This window comes from Cnephaeus nilssonii (assembly GCF_951640355.1).
Source record: "Cnephaeus nilssonii genome assembly, chromosome: 8".
In the NCBI taxonomy this organism is placed as follows: Eukaryota; Metazoa; Chordata; class Mammalia; order Chiroptera; family Vespertilionidae; genus Cnephaeus; species Cnephaeus nilssonii.
Window position 1 is genome coordinate 28702802 of NC_137079.1, and position 17122 is coordinate 28719923.

The 17122-nt window shown below is 52.5% G+C and overlaps 1 protein-coding gene across 1 annotated transcript; it reads right to left on the reverse strand.

The window, feature by feature from the left end:
* Positions 1 to 237: 237 nt before the first annotated feature.
* GRK1 (G protein-coupled receptor kinase 1) lies at positions 238 to 16667 on the reverse strand (the record flags this gene model as incomplete). Its single annotated transcript, XM_079779300.1, has 7 exons — positions 238 to 536; positions 1779 to 1980; positions 4123 to 4247; positions 8408 to 8491; positions 9380 to 9537; positions 14015 to 14142; positions 15969 to 16667. The coding sequence occupies 7 exons, from the start codon at positions 16665 to 16667 to the stop codon at positions 238 to 240; spliced, it is 1695 nt and encodes a 564-aa protein (XP_079635426.1).
* Between the last annotated feature and the right edge of the window lie 455 nt (positions 16668 to 17122).

Genomic DNA, 17122 nt, shown 5'->3' on the forward strand with positions numbered 1-17122 from the left:
AGCCATGGTTGTATCTTTTTATAGTGAAATGGGGCAAAAGAAGTGGACTATTTACAAGCTGTAGCTCCTGACCCTGGGCCTGGAGTCTAGTGACTCTGTGCCTCCTTCTCCTGCCCCTGCTGTGAGCAGCTCGGCCACACAGGCGGGAGCTGCCTGTCACCACACGAGGGCTCCACTGACTCACAAAGGCCTATTCAGCCCTGCCAGCTGCGGAGGGAGGTCCCTTTTCCTCCATCTCTAGGAAACCAGACACATTCCTGACTTGGAGGAGGGAGCAGCCTCCTCCACGGTGATCCCCTTCATGTCATCGGGCATCTGCCCGTCAGCACGCCACAAGTTCAGCTCCCCAAAGATGCCCATCTCAATCATCTCCTCCTGCCAGGGAATGGAGCAGTTGCCGGTGGCAAATTCCTGGAAGAACTCTGTATCTGCTTTTTCAAAGACCACACCTTTGACTGTGGAAAAGGCCCCTACGTCTTGGATGTTCTTGGCATAGACAGTTCTGGAGTCTGGGATGAAGGGGGGGATCAGCATCCCTGTCGGAAGACAGAAAACACAGATGTGAAATGGCTTGGGGAGCAGGGCCATGGTCTTGCTGCTGCCCTTCCTGGAGGGGTGTCTGAGTTGCTAACAAAGAAATCAGCACACCTGAGAGGGTCCTGGGCGTCCCCCACAGAGCCCCGACATGAGGACAGTGTGTTCTTGCTCCACATGGTCTCCTCCCCTCATGCTGCCTTACCCTTCCTCACTGCAGACCCCATACTCATGCCCTCAAGCCAGCCTCCCCTGGGCACCACCGTATGCAGGTCAGACACCTGGAATCCCACATGCTCAGAGCTGAGCTTCTCATCCTTCCAAAGCCAGCTTTTCTCTCAAACCTACTCAGGAGGCGATTCCCCAGTCACCAGACACAGAACTTCAGTCGCCCAGGACTGATCCTGCCTCCCTCTCACTTATCACCCGCTCCCTCCTTTCAGCTCATGGATGGGCTGCCAGACCATTGACTAACCATGACTCAACTACTCCAGGTTCTAATCACTCAGAGCTGTGTGCCCTCACCCCATCCTGGGCTGGTCTGAACAGCTCTCCTGGTGAGCCCCCTTCAGATCAGCCAGGACCCACCTCTGCTCTGACCCTTTCCTGCAAAGGAATTTCTTGACTACTCACTGTTCTGGGGCTCCTGCCACCTAGTCACATGTTTATATACCCTGGCTGTAAATTCTGGGCATGTGATTGTGTCCTACACTTTTCTCTCGCAGACACATGCACACAAGCACACACATACTTGCACACACAGAGACATATACATGCACACACACACAGGAGCCTGTACATGGCACCTGATAACAAATGCTGGTTGAAGGAATGAATTTCTCCCAAACATACAGATTGAGCTATCCTGCCTTGATGTGGATCATGGGTTCCATGAAAGAACGGTGTATGGAAATGAAAAACAGCAGACTTGGATAAAAGGCCAGCCAGCATATTCACTACATATTACATTCAACCTTTTCCAGACTCCAGCAGGTGTCCTAAAAGGCCTAATCCATTAACACACAGTCCTAGGTGCATGGGGGATAAATAGAGTACTAGAGGATGGTAGTTTTCCAAGGGGTCTTGAGAGTAGCTATTGGAAGAGCATCAACCAGGTGTCCTTGCTCTGCTGACATTGAGCTAAGCCTAGATGATGACTATAGGATGGGTCAGGCAAGCAAGAGTCACCTAACAGGTCCACCCCTCTCTCCCCCCACCCAGATCCAAAGGCATGCCAACAGTACCAGCCTCGAGCTGTCTCCAATTAATTTCTTTAAAGAGGGGGTTAACTCGGAGCCCATCACAAGTCCCATCTCTAAACCCCAGGCGCTTCTCCGGGTCCTTCTCCAGCAGAGCCTCGCAGAAGTCCTTGCTGGCCTGGCTGAACTTGTCAGTGTACTTGACCGCCTCCGAGAGGATCCTCTGCTTGAGCTCCTTGTTCTCCACCTGCATGGTGGGACACATCATGTTAAACCCCTGCCAAGCCCACCAACATCATCAGAGCTGGCCCCTCAGGCTCCAGGAGACTGGACAGCCCCTGTTGGTGTCTGGGCAGGGCTAGCGCTCCTCTCAGAAAGAGGCCGGCCTCTCCTTCACACCAAGGCAGAGGTGACGGGAACACCTGAGTGCACTCTCCTTCCCAGCATAGAATGGCTCAACATCTCCAGTGAAAGAAGTGGAACCCTAAAGGTGCTGGTCAAAGTTGGGGTGCAGTATAGTTTAAGGAGCTCTGGTGGACATATCTATACTAATAAAAGGGTAACATGCTAATTAGACCGGGAGACCTTCCAGACGTCCTTCCAGACAAAGCCTGGTGGCGGGGCCGAGGCAGAGGCAGTCATGGGTGATTAGGCCAGGAGGGGAGGGCAGTTGGGGCAAGCAGGCCGGCAGTGGGGGACAGTTGGGGGTGAGCAGGCTGGCAGTGGGAGGCAGTTGGGGACGATCAGGCTGGCGGGAGGAGGGGGCAGTTGGGGGTGATCAGGCTGGCGGGGGGGGCAGTTGGGGGCAAGCAGACCAGCAGGCAGAATGGTTAGGGGCAATCAGGCAGGGAGGCAGGTGAGCAGTTAGGAGCCAGCGGTCCTGGATTGCGAGAGGAATGTCTGAGGGGTCCCAGACTGAAGAGGGTGCAGGCCGGGCTGAGGGACACCCGCGCCCCTCCCCGCCGCCCCATGCACGAATTTTGTGCACTGGGCCACTAGTTATATATAATCACTCATTAGCTACTGGAGAAAAAAAGAATGACAAGAAACAATAAATCAACTTCATAGAGCTGGTAGAGAAGTCTTCTAACTAGATAGAAACCTGAGGGGTGTCATTTCACCTTGTTTTGAATCTGCTTTATCAAGTATAATACACATACCACAAAACTCCATCTTCAGTGACACAAGTGAAGGGCTTTGATCAACACCTAGATACTCCACCACCACCATCACCCCAAAATTCCCCTGTGTCCTCTACAGCCCACCTTCACCTTGACCTCAGGCAAACACAGACCCATTTCCTCTCACAGTAGAATAGATATGCCTTTCCTAAAATTTCCTAGAAATGACATCATTTAATTAATAAGTTTGAGGCCCATTCATGTTGTGGGTGTATTTAGGTTCCTTCCTTCATGTCATTATGGAGACAGGTTCCACGGTACTGAAGGGCATACTTGGTTCACTTTGGGCATCTCATAAAAGCCCATCATGCTTATTAACACACAGCAAATAGGGAGTGTGCTTGGGGCTGTGGGTCAGCAAGAGTTCTGAGATGGGAGCTGGGAGCTCCTATTGTAGCCCCACCATTGGTCTTACTCTGCTCTTCCAAGCTGTTGGAAGTCAGGAGAGAGAACTGGTGACTAGAGGTCAAGATGGAGTTGCAGAGACACAGAGTGACTGGTGTGTTAGTCATGGGAGCACTCTCTGCTCTTAGAAAATGGGGGACAGGATTGGGGCCTGGGGCAGACACTCTAGGTCCAGGCAGAAGACAAGGATGGGGGTGACCTCCATACAGAATGAGGCGGGTGGGTGCGGTGCCATGTCTAAAGACTGCCATTCACACTAGGACCCCAGAGGTGCCTCCTTTCTTACTCAGCCTCCACATTCCCGGTTTATGGAGATGCCTGGGGCAGACCACACAGGAAAGGATTGAGGAGTGTGGGAGGCCAGGGATCAGGGCACAGCATGGGATGTCACTTTCCTCCAAGACATTAAAAAAAGCTGCCGTGCTGCACCTGAAGCAGGTCCTGTGGTTTCTTAGGATCGTGGGAGGGGGCTCTTAGTATTTGTCTACAGGGAAGAGGACAAAGGCTGTCAAAGGAACCAGGCTGGCTCAAGGGGAGGGCTGTGAGTGCTGCTCACAGCGGTGGGCTTGGGAAAGCTCAGACACCTCTCCTGAAATGCTCCCCAGTGTCGTGAGCTACGTAGATGGAGTCACTGTGACTCCTCTCTTCTGCCCATGAAGAACCTTCCATGAGAAGCCTAGTGCTCAAGATTTAAGCAGCTCCCCACCAGGTCAGCTGCAGCGACACCTCCTCCTATGACACCCACCCAACAAGGAGAGTCAACCCCAGGACAGCTGCAGGGGCATGGCTAGGCCACCTCCTACCTTCTCTCCCCGGGCTCGGAAGGGTCCTCTGGCCGCAATCATCTCATACAGCGTGACCCCCAGGGCAAAGTAATCCACAGAAAAGTCATACTCCTCACCCCGCAAGAGTTCTGGAGCCATGAAACCTGCCAGAGAAGAGCATAGTGTGGACTCAGAGATGCAGCTGCACAGAGACAGTGGTGAGCACAGAGCCGATGCTCCCATGTGCGCCTGGTGACATCTGGGGAGGAAATCCTCTGTGGTGGGGCTGCCCTCTGCACTGTGGGGTGCTGAGCAGCACCCCTGGACTCCATCCACTATTTAGCATGCCCTCCCCAGTTGTGACAACCAAAAATGTCTCCAGACATTGCCGAGTGTCCTCTAGGAGCAAATTGCCTCTGGTTGAAGCCACTGCTCTATACACATGGTGTGAAGCCTCATCTCCCCTTAGATCCACCATGACAGACAGTGCCGTGGTTCTTGCCTCTCAGGCACGAGTGTGTGACCTCGGGAGCTATCTCTGTGTGTGGTCGTGAGGGTAGCAGAGACAGGCACCAAGATGCTTCCTGAAAGGGCACAAAAGGAGAGATTTAAGCCAAGACATTTCAAAGAAGGAGGGGTATTGTCCCAGGGGCCACACTTGAGGCTGAAGCGTAGGGGTGCTCACCATGGCCAGGCTCTCAGAACTCAAGGAGGCCTTGTTCTTGACTGATGTGGGTCCATATATCAGCACCCTTTAGTAGCACTTATTCTAGCTGACCCCCATTCTAGCTGACACCTGGGCAAAGAGCCAACAAATACCTGTTGTATTAATTAATTAATTAGTTACTAATTCCTCCACATATTGACTCATCCCCCGCTCCTGGCTGGAAACTCATTGAGGACAGAGAGCATGCCTTATAGCTCTTAGAGTATCCCACTGGGCAGGCACAGCCTTAGCCAAGGTGAGCACCCTGCTTGTTGTGTGGCAGGTGAAGATACAAAGTGATCTCATTTAAACCTCCCAACACCGAAGTAAGTGCCACTACTTTCCCTTATTACTTAGGGAACTAACTTGTTCACAATATCATAGATAATAGGTAACAGAGAATGATTCAAACTCAGGCATCTGAGCTTTGAACCACTACATTATCCTTCAGTATGGTAGTTAAACCTACTATTACTCCGCCTAATAGTCTTTCAATAACTTAATTTTCATTTGTATCAAATTTATTCAGGCACATAAAGAATTAGCTAGTTCTACAGGACATAACCCTTCCTCCTCCACCTCATCCCCATCTCAGTATCCTTTCAGATGGTTATTTTGGAATTAATATCCATACCTCTGAATAACAAGCTTATATTGCTGGTTTTGTAGTTCCCACGGGGCCTCCTCAATTGACTTCTCGTTCTGGAAGTTGAGGGCCTGTTCCTCTTCCTTCCACCATCATGCACACAATTCTCCTTCTTCCCTCTCCTGATGCATCATCTGGCTGGTCAGCACTCAGCTCAACTATTCCCCACTGAACCAAAAACTAAGCCCCAGTTATATTTCCTTTCTGACAAATTTTTATTGGTTTTCCCAAATTATCTTATCTTTTCTTTCACTTGCTAGTTCTTTCACTATGTTCTTATAGTTAATTTGACCCAATATTCCCCAACAATTCTCTAATACCTGTCATGTTCTAATATATTAAATATTTTATCAATTTCATCCTCATCAAAAAGCCTTCTGGAACCTTCCAACCTGCTCTAATATGGATTCGCGTGTGCAGTCAGCAGCCTAGAATCTCCCTGTCATCCTGAAAACTTTTGTCTCTCTCTCTGTATCTTCCTCCCAAGTCAACTTTTCCGTTGACTCCCTTATTTTGGTCAAATAGTTTGAGGAAGGGTGCTGAAGTTTTTGAGAACTTTTGTATCTGAAAAAAAAAAAATGCCTTTATTGCCCCTTAATAGTTAACTGATAGTTGAGCGAGATATAAAATTCTAGGTGGGAAATCATTTTCTCTCTAATTTTTAGGACATTTTCCCATTGTCTTCTCACTTCAAATATTACCCATGGAGGGTAATTACGACACTTTTACTGGTGAGGAAGTGTGGGCAAGTTCTCCAAAGTCACAGAGATAGATGGTCTGAGAGCCTGGAGTCCACCTGTAGAGCCCAGTGTTGGGTCCGTGTGCCTAAGTCCTGTGCTGTCTGACTGTTAAATGCTCCTAATCACATGCTTTATGCTTCTGTCTCAGACAGAAGATGCCATGTTCAGCAAAGCAAGTAAGAATTTGTCAGGTGCCTGTGCCTGGCTTAGTCCAACTTCCAGGATCAGGTCAGATGCCCACCATTACCGCGTCTGTTTCCATGCCAGGTCTGTGCCGTATTTGGGTATTAGGGCCATGTGCTGAGCTGCACATGTTGAAGGTCAACAAGATTTGGATCTCCACTCCCTAACTGCCACCTGTGTAGAGGCCAGACCAGCATGTGGGAAGGGTAAGCAGGCCAGTCTCTGGGGCCACTCCCTGGGACCAGGGGCAGGTGTTATAAGCTGGGCACAGGCTTCTGTGCTTAAACGACTTCAGAGATTCTGATGTAAGCAAGGCTAATTGCATCCACTTATTTTTTATTCTTCCTGGCCCTTCAGTATACCCATGATCATGGTAACTTTCTAAAAGGGAGGTGTGCTTGGCAACACCAGCCAAGCCGATGTGATTGCAAGAATCATTTCTCTCCAAAGAGGTTACAGGAGTCAAATTCCAAAGAACCTCCTGGTCCTGAATATACCTTTTTAAGTCCTGCTTTTTGAGGAATTACATTATAGTCCAGACTGCTCAGACTTTGTGAAAAAGATATGTTCAACCGATCACAACTTCTAGATTTAAAATGGGACCCAAGAGACGGGCCAATCAGACCACAGGGATGCGATCATCTCCTGTGAGAAATAACTCAGTGGCACCTCTAGTCTGTTCCACCCAACTCAGTCCCAAACGATGCATCCTTTTTAACCCTTGGGGTCTTACGTGACACCTGGGCAAAGAGCCAACAAATACCTGTTGTATTAATTAATTAATTAGTTACTAATTCCTCCACATATTGACTCATCCCCCGCTCCTGGCTAGAAACTCATTGAGGACAGAGAGCATGCCTTATAGCTCTTAGAGTATCCCACTAGGCAGGCACAGCCTTAGCCAAGGTGAGCACCCTGTTCATGGTCAATTGCAGAGGCTCACAGGCTCACAGGCTCTGGCCCTCGGTGGGGTCTAGGGTTCGTGCAGAGGGGCTGAAGAAGAAGGATCCAGAAGGCAGCCCCCTGTGGCTTTGCTGGAGGCCCCAGCCTTATAAGTTACCCTAACTTCAGCATCTGCTGCCGCTGTTTGAGGGTTACACCCTTCACCTGAGCCCAAATGCTCAGAGCCATGCTTGCATGCACTGGTCAGGAGAGCCACCCACCTGGAAAGCTTCATCCCTTCTGTTCAAAGTACAGCTGTAGCTCAGTGGCCACAGCAAAGCCTATGGGGCCCTCTGGTGGCTGGCAGGGCCCTCGCACTCGGCACAAACAAGGTCAGGCTATATCCTGGAGGTCAAACTACTTCAAATCCTGGCTCTGGAGTTTTCTGGGCTTTCTCCTAATGATCTGAATCACCCTGAAATTCGTGAGTAGTGTTTCCACTCACATACTCATGCCAGGAGTGGAACTTCATAGATTTGGGCTGAGGATCTAGAACAGGGGTCCTCAAACTTTTTAAACAGGGGGCCAGTTCACTGTCCCTCAGACAGTTGGAGGGCCAGACTATAGTTTAAAAAAAACTATGAACCAATTCCTATGCACACTGCACATATCTTATTTTGAAGTAAAAAAACAAAGCGGCAAAAACACCAGCATGTGGCCCGCGGGCCGTAGTCTGAGGACGCCTGATCTAGAAATTCAAGATTAAATCTTGCCCTAAATAAAGCCACAGATGAGGACAGACACTGTCGTGACAGGTACAAACACCAAAAAAAGCCCAAACCCCAAGGATTTGGAGGATTCTGTGACACAAACAAGAAAGCCATCAAAGGTGGAAGCTTTCATAACAGAGGGTACAGCATGTTAAAACCATTCATGGTTTTTCAGGGGGGAGGGCTCGTCCCTGCAGTGGGCGCGGGCTCCTGCTGCAGCTGTGCAGGCCCACGAGCCAGCCCTTCTGGTTTTACTCTTTGTTCTGGGGGTGAGGGAGCCGCTGCCCTACCAACCCCCAGCCCTCACCGTGCCACCTACCCCAGGCCATGGGGACCCCCAAGGCTTCACCCCTCCTCTTGAGAGACGCCGCTCCCATCCTTGCTCTCAGACTCGTACCTGGGGTCCCTGCATAGCCCTTGGTCTTGGTCTGCCCTTCCTTCAGCTCCACGGCCAGCCCAAGGTCAGAAATTCGGATATTCCCTGGAAAGCAAACATGGGCTGAGGTCATATGTGGCTCCACAGAACAAAGGCACCTGGTGTTCCTGGAGCCCACAGGAGCCAAGAGCCAGCCTCTGCACACATGCACACACGCACACAAATGCTCGTGCACATGTGCACACATAAATGTACCCACAAACACACCTGCTCACACATAAACACACACACTCGTGAACACGTGCAGATACACACACATGCGCATTCACACACTCACATGCACACTCCAGGGGGGTGGCACGAGGCCTCAGCACCCAGGTGCCTCTGCCCCAGTCAAACTACAGAGGAACTGAGGGGTCCCATCAGCACCTGCAACCTGAATTCAGAGCATAAGCCACCCAAGTTCAGTTTTCTCCTCTGTCTTCTCTTCCTCAAGCTCTGCAGCAACAGTCTTTGAGAATGCCCATGCGTTTGTGTGACTTGGTGACAGAAAGGGAGGTAAATCTAAAGGGATATACGTAAAGGAAGCCTAAATCTCTATGTTTATTTTCTGGTAAGAATCCCAATTTGACAGAGAAGGCAGAAAGAAAAGAGTGACAGAGTGAGAGTTTGGCCATAAAATATTAACTATTTACCAATAGTTCCACACACGATAGACACCCTGGCTTAGCTCCCTGTAACTCTGGGTGCTACATTATGCACCAAATTTCATCAAAGTCCATCCAAAAACTCCATTTGGAGACAATGCCATTCTGTTGCAAAATAGCTAAAGGAACAGCAAACAAATGTAAGAAATGTCTTGGTGCCACTTAAACCTCTGACAAGCATATGTCAAAACCAGCCCATGCCCCCTACAGATGACCCATTGGACCACAAAGTCCAGCTGGGCAAGGGGAGGCCGGGAGAGGAGGCCGGGCGGGGAGGCTGCCTCACCTTCGTCATCCAGCAGCACGTTCTCAGGCTTGAGGTCTCGGTAGACGATGCCCCTCTGGTGCAGGTGCTCCAGGCCGCTGAGGATCTGGGCCGCGTAGAAGACGGCGCGTGGCTGCTGGAAGCCAGGGTTCTCCTCATCCACGTTGTAGATGTGGTACCTGGAGGCAGACTATGCGGAGGCCTGTGCTTTTCTGGCACAACTACAAGAGCATGACGATGGTTGGGGTGGAAGTAAAATCTTGGGAAAACAGGGAGGGCCTCAGAATCCTATGTTGTGTCAGTAAAGCATCTGGTCATTTGGGGGCCTGTGTTTAGCCTGAAGAGCCTGTGGCAACATCAAGACCCCTGGCAGCTGGTGCCCACGCCCTCAAGATCTTCCCCACAGGTGTTATGGGGGAAATGAGGCAGCAAAGTGCAGTCCTCTCTGGCCTCCCAGCCCTGGCCTACAGATGCCAGAGATGGGCCCAGAGCCATTCTACCATCACCAACCAAACAAGTAAGGGCGGAGGGGGGGGAGGGGCAGCCTGAGTCACCCAAATACAAGCAGTCAATACAGAGTCATGTAAGCGTGTCGGCTATTTCACCCAACCCGGACATGCAGACTCCTGGCTGGGCCTGCAGCAGGACCCCCTCCCAACCTCAATCCCCTGTAACTGTCCTTTCTCATGTTTTCCACTGTCATGCTTTACACGGGGGCAAAACATAACAATTAAAAGGAAATAAATTACTTAAACTAGATAGCAACCAGGGAGAATAGAGGCAGACCAGGAAACATTAAAAAAGAATAGAGAAACCCTCAAATCAGCCTGAGAATGAGACAGCTGGAATAATAACATAAATGGCTTTTATATTACACTAGAGGCCCGGTGCATGAAAATTCATGACTGGAGGGGGGGTCCCTCAGCCCAGCCTGCCCCCTCTCACAGTCCGTGAGCCCTCAGGGGTGGGAGGCAACCGGCGATCGGGAGAAGGTGATGCCCCCATCACACCTCTGCTGCTGCCACTGCCGGCAGTGCAAGCCTTGGCCAGCCCTGGTTACCTGCGCCTTAGGAGGCCCTGAGCAGCTGGGCAACCATCATCCGAGGCTTGCCTGCACCTCAGGCTGGCCCTGGGCGGCTGGGGGACTGAGGGAATTGGGGGACTCCGGACGCAGGCGCGCAGAGTGGCCAGGCCGTGCCATGTGCCTGCCACCCCAGCAGGGCTGAGGGGACTGGGCGCCACCATCTTGTGGCTGTGGGCACAGCCATCTTTGAGGGTGTGGCAGATAATTAACATATTCCCTCCTTATTGTCTGTGGGTGCCGCCATCTTTGTGAGGGTGTGATGGTCAATTAGCATATTCTCTCTTTATTAGATAGAATTTATAGTGTAATATAGCAGAGTGTAATGTAGTATAGCATAGTATAGTGTGGTCTAATATAGTATAGTGCAGCATAGTATAATATTTTAGTACAGTATCATGTAGTGTACTACAGTGTAGTTTAGCTTAATATAATGTATTGTATAATCTATAATAATAAAAGTGTAATATGCTAATTAGACTGGATGGCCGAACGACCTTCCGGATGACCTTCCAGACAAAGCTAGAGTTGCGAGGGCCGAGGCAGCTGCCACGGCTGCGAGACCCAAGCCCCTTGCACAAATTTTGTGCATCAGGCCACTAGTATATAGTATAAGATAGTGTATCCTATCTAATAATAGACAAATATGCAAATTGACCATACCTCTGACACACCACAAGCCACGCCCACAAGCCATGCCCACCATCCAATCAGAGCGAGTATGCAAATTAACCCAAACCAAGATGGCTACAGCCACAGAGAGCAAGGTTTCCTAGGTAACAGAGGAAGCCAAGCTTTCTGCCTGCCCTGGCCAGGCCTAAACCTCCACTCAAGCTACAAAGTTTCCATTATAGAAGGTAAACGGCAGAATGGAGCTTGAGAGAGCAGGCCAGGGTTGCCGCCGGCAACAGGGGAAGCAAAGCTTTCCGCACACCCTGGCCGGGCCCACCCGTTTAAGGCAACAAAGTTTCAATTAGGCCCTCGGAGCGAGCAGGAGGCTTGGCTCCGCTCCAGGCTACATAGTTTCAATTGTAGAAGGAAAATAAATTCCAGATACCAGGGCCTCTGCTTGGGTTGCCAGGGGGCGTGCCCAGCCTGCAAACCACCACAGGCCCCTCGCTCAGGCCGCCCCACACCCCAAGGGAACCCCCACCTGATCCGGGACACCCTTCAGGGCAAACCAGCTGGCCCCCACCCCTGCACCAGGCCTCTATCCTATCTAATAAAAGAGTAATATGCAGATTTATCATCACTGCAACACACAATATAGCTGCCCCCATGTGGTCAAAGATCCTGCCCCCATGTGGACACAAGATGGCCACCACAAGATGGCCAGCAGGAGAGGGCAGTTGGGAGGCACCAGGCCTGTAAGGGAGGGCAGTTGAGAGGGACCAGGCCTGCAAGGGAGGGCAGTTGGAGGTGATCAACCCTGCAGGAGAGGGCAGTTAGTAGTGACCAGGCCGGCAGAGGAGGGAAGTTGGGGGCAAACAGGCTGGCAGTGGAGTGGTTAGGGGGTGATCAGGCTGGCAGGCAGAAGCGGTTAGGGACAATCAGGAAGGCAGGCAGGCAAGCAGTTGGGAGCCAGCAGTCCTGGATTGTGAGAGGGATGTCCCTCGAGGGGTCCCAGATTGGAGAGGGTACAGGCTGGGCTGAGGGACAACCCCCCTCCATGCACGAATTTCGTGCACCGGGCCTCTAGTAGTATAATATATATATAATATAATTTACTATAGCATGATTTGCTATAGTGTATTTTAGTATAGTGTAGTGTAGTAATACAGTATCTATATATATAAAAGCCTAAGTGACTGTTACAACGGAAGGACCAGATTGATCGGAATGACCGGTCACTATGACGTGCACTGAGCACCAGGGGGAAGAAGGAGCTGCCCCCAGCCCGCAGGCCCCAATCACTGACTGGCAGGCCCCAATTGGCCTTCTGGCCAACCTCCCAGTCCCTTCCCCTGGCAGCAGGTCCCAATCGCCCTATTGGGTCCAGGCCCCAGGCTGGGACGGGGAACCAGGGGTGGGTGGCAGCGGACGCAGGCTGCGAGGGAAGGAGGAGGAGCGGAGGCAGGGAGCCAGGGAACCACGCAATGGTGGCATGCAGGCGGCAAGGGAAGGAGGAGGCAGGGGAGAAGGGGAACCATGCAGTGGCAGCGTGCAGGCAGCGAGGGAAGGAGGGAAGGGGGAAGCGGGGAGGCAGGGAACCTGATTGGCCCTGATTGCCGGCCAGGATTAGGGACCCTACCCATGCACAAATTTTGTGCACTGGGCCTCTAGTGTATTATAATGTTGTGTAGTATGGTATAGTGTAATGCAATGTACTAGAGTATAATATAATGTAGTACAATGTAGTGCAGTATGGTATGGTATAATATAGTATAATATAGTATAGTGTAATGTAGTATAGTATAGTATAGTATAGTATAGTATAGTATAGTATAGTATAGTATAGTATAATGCTGTAGAATGGAGTATAGTATAGTATAATGATGTATAGTATAGTATAGTATAGTATAGTATAGTATATACTACAGTATAATGTTGTAGAGTGCAGTGTAGCATATTAAGGTGTAGTGTGGTGTAACATACAGTAGTATAATGTACAGTACAGTACAGTATCATGATCATTTCTGCTCTAAGTCATGTTATTTGCACTTCCTAGGCCCTTCTGCTCCCTTTCTGTGTGACCTTACAGGAGTTACTTAGTCAAGGACTCAGAACCCTCATCAGGAAAATGGGGCCAACAAACGTACTTGGCAGAGTTCAGGGGAGATGAAACTAGATGGGAGAATGCAAGTAACAGCAACAGCCATGTCCCCCCTTGGGTGTAAGCAACTGTGACCCTCTTAGTGCCTCACGTGCATTAGCCTCCTCTCCACAGCCTTTGAACACCAGTATCACTGTTATACCCATTTCACAGACCAGCACACTAAAGCAAGAGCTGTCAGGTCGCCCAGCTATCAAGTGGGTCTTTCCCCCTCTGAGAGCCAGTGACCTGATTTCCCCTGGGAGCCCAGGACCGGGCCGTCGGATCCCTGGCAAATCAGGCACCGTGCATTGCTGCCACCCGGTTCTCTCTGCCGATGACAAGCAAAGCCATCGTTCCCAAAGTTGGCCACATCATGTTTTCAGCTCTGCCACCATCCCCAAGAGTGGGTCATTGATGAAGGTCATCTTCATTTACCATCCTTTTTCATACAAGGCCCTCAACCCCCATGAGGTCCCCACTACCGCTTTACTCACCCACCCAACTAGCACTCAGCCCACAGTTCCCCGTGCTGCCCACCCTACTAACCACCCCCCATCCACACGAACCAGAGGACTAGAGAGCCATAGCCCCACCCTCGTGAGGTTCCGGCATTTCACATGGGACCGAGGACACATCGTTTTGAGTATCAGCAACCGGAAGACAGAAAGGAGTGGATTTTGATGGGGCTTTTCCTCAGATGTCACCGTTGTCTTTGCAGTGAGAAGCAGCCCCATTGGCCCCAGAAGTCCCCTCCCTAAGCTGAGCCACTCCAGCCCTCCCAGTCCCCAGCTCCCACACAGAAGAGAGGAACCCCACTTACCTTAGGTCGCCTCCATTCATGATGGTCATCACCAGGCAGAGGTCAGTTTTGGTTTCAAACGCATAGGCCAGAGAGACTATAAACCTGCTGTGTACTTTCGCCAGAATCTTCTTCTCTACCATAGCACCCTGAAAGGCAAGATGTCGAAAAACACCCCGGGTTAGGCGGGGAAGTGACATTGCCATAAAAGACCAAGTTCTGCAAACCAGAAAGCATTCCGACAACATAGACACAGAGTTGCAGATACATTTTAAAAGTGGTTTGCACAAAGCAATTGCAAATAAACAAATTCAAACGTGCAAATTAGTCACACACAGAGCACTTTCCTGCAGCCTCCAGCAAGGGGCACTCCAGACAACCCATCTTAAACGTGTCAGGTGGGGGTTCCAGCTCGGCCCCTAGCTGCCTGTTCATTGCTGACTTTCCTTCCTGTCCTTTTTTTTTTTTAAGTATATATATACTTTTTTATTTCAGAGAGGAAGGGGGAGAGGGGGGAGAGATAGAAACATCAATAATGAGAGAGAATCATTGATCAGCTGCCTCCTGCATGCCCCCAACTGGGGATCAAGCCTACAACCAGGCATGTGCCCTGACCAGGAATCGAACCATGACCTCCCGGTTCATAGGTCGGCACTCAACCACTGAGCCACGCCGGCCGGGCCCCGTCCTTTCTTACATCTAACCAATCATCCTGCCAAACTCTCAGCGCCTTTCCTCCTGGTCAGACCTCTGGACAGAGGACAGCTGAGGTCCCCAGCCATCCTGCACCTCTGTTCATTTTCTATCTTTATTTTAAAACTCGTGGCGTCCATTGAACACGTGTTTTAAAGTTGTGTTTGGAATTCCTTTCTGAAGGAGGAGTGCTTGGTGTTGGGAGAGGCCCCTTTCTGTCCACACGGCAGGAGAAGACCTTGGGTTGATTTTACTTCGTGTTATGTTCAGGAGCGTCCTGACCTCGGGCGAGAAGAGCCTGTAGCACTCTCATTGCTGGATTAAAATTACAGGCAGACAACCAAGAGGGAGGGATAACACCTTCCCCCCAAAGTCCCACCATCCAGGAAACCTGGGAAGGGTGCTCTGTGGAGGCTGCTATGCACCCCGAGAAGCTGCGTGTTCCCCCCCTGCCCTGCACTGTGCAGCGGGAAAGGGACAACGAACCGTGCAGGACAGAGTGTGGGGCTGAGAGATGAGCTCCTAAGATCTAAGCCGCTTTCGCTGATCCTGCCCAAATGGGGTCTGACTCCAGCTCGAGAGAGCGGACCCCACTCAGAGCAACCTGTCCGTGCCTCCACTCACTCCCCGTCCCTGGAAAACTGCCCTGGGGGAGCAGCCTGCACCCGGCGTCACCGACAGGCTCAGCCTCACATAAAAGACAGCACCCACCCTGGCTCGATTCCCCGTGCCTGTGCCATCACAGCAAAAGCCAGGGCTCGGGAACGTTCCAGAAAGTCCGAGTAAAGACTGGAGAACCATCCCAGACAGCCTCCCCGGCACTGCTGCTGCGCTTGGCGGTGCCGGTGAAAACCGAGGGCGACAGGGTGTGGAGCGTCACCCACACCCACAGATGCAAAGGCCGCTCTCCAAGAAGGGACGTCAGCAACCCGCTGGTGTGCCGAGCGTGAGGCTGCTAGTTAGGAGCAGCTGGACAAACTGTGCCAGGGGCCGGGAGGACCGCAGGGCCCACACACCGCCTCCTTTGGCCACTCCCCTCCGGGCCAGGCGCACGGCTGCTGGCACCGGCCGCTGGCACGGCACAGCTGGGGCTGGCTCAGGTCAAGGAGACGCAGGTGAACTAGAAACCAGCCACGGCTGCACGACGGGAGGGGCTCGGTGTCCAAACAGTAAGGTGAGCCAGCCACCTGAGCACCCGAGGGCCCTCCCAGCCCGGGGACCCCACCCGCCCACCTGCCAGACCTCAGAGGTGCCCTCCACCGTGCCTGGCCGTGCTGCCCACCTGGTACCCCTTCCTTTTCTTCAGCCTCTTCTTGTTCAGCCTTTTACACGCGTACATCTTGCCCGTCGCTTTCATCTGGCAGGCCGACACCTCCCCAAAGCCCCCTTTCCCCAGCACCCGGAAGTCCAGGAACCAGTCCTCGCCTGTGGGCTGCGCCTCCAGCCACTTCCACTGCAGGAACCTCTGGAAGTACAGGCTGCCCAGGAACTCCTGGAACGGGGCCTGGCTCAGGTGGGCCAGGGTGGCCTGCAGCAGCGGCTGGAAGAGCCCGTCCCCGCTCGCCGCCGGCCCCTCCCGGACCTTCACCGCCGTCCCTTCGTCCAGGAAGCCGCAGAAGAGCTTGGCCTGGGGGTCCAGGTACTCCGCCAGGATGGCCCGGGCCTTCTGCGGCCGCAGGTCAACATCGGTCGTGTCGTAATCCTCAATGTCCCTCCAGAGCTCTAGGGCCGGCACGTGCCTCTCGTCGGCCTTCAGGAACTGCTGGAAAAGCCGCTTGCCGATGGGCTGCTCCGAGCACACGCTCTGGAACTCCAGGTCCAGGCTGGCCCCGAGGGCCTGGCACTTGGAGAGCGGGGGCAGCCTGAGCTTGGCCCGGTACTTCTTGTCCCGGGAGGACGGGGCGCAGCTCCCATCGAAGCTGCCCCGGGCGGCGATGAAGGCAGAGTTGGCCACCACCGTCTCCAAGGACCCGAAATCCATCCTGGCGCTCGCCTCCTGCCACTCAGGCACCGGGAGCCATGGGCTAGCCCTCGGCGCCGATGTCCAGAGCGGGCCTGACCCGCTGCCGTTGGCCTGTGCCCGGTCCCGGCTGCAGAGACAGGAGGTATCCCGGTACAGGGATGACAGGGGGCCACACCAGGAGCCCCCGGGGAGCCCAGCTGACACAGCTCAGGCTAAATCCCAGCCTGGGGTTATGGGGGACGCTCTTGGGGTGGGGCGGCAAGCAGGTGCCAGAAAAAGACAATCCCCTAAGCCGCTCCCAGAAAGATTAGAAGGCCGGCCTGCCGGGCTCCTCCCGCAGAAACCAGCTGTCTTGACAAACCCCAGGACACCTGGGGGCACCTCGCTGGAGCCCCAGAGATTCCGTCTTTCTAAGCCGCCCCTCCAGCCCTCTGGCCTCAGCAGCCGGCAGACCGCCCATTGGTTTCCTTGCG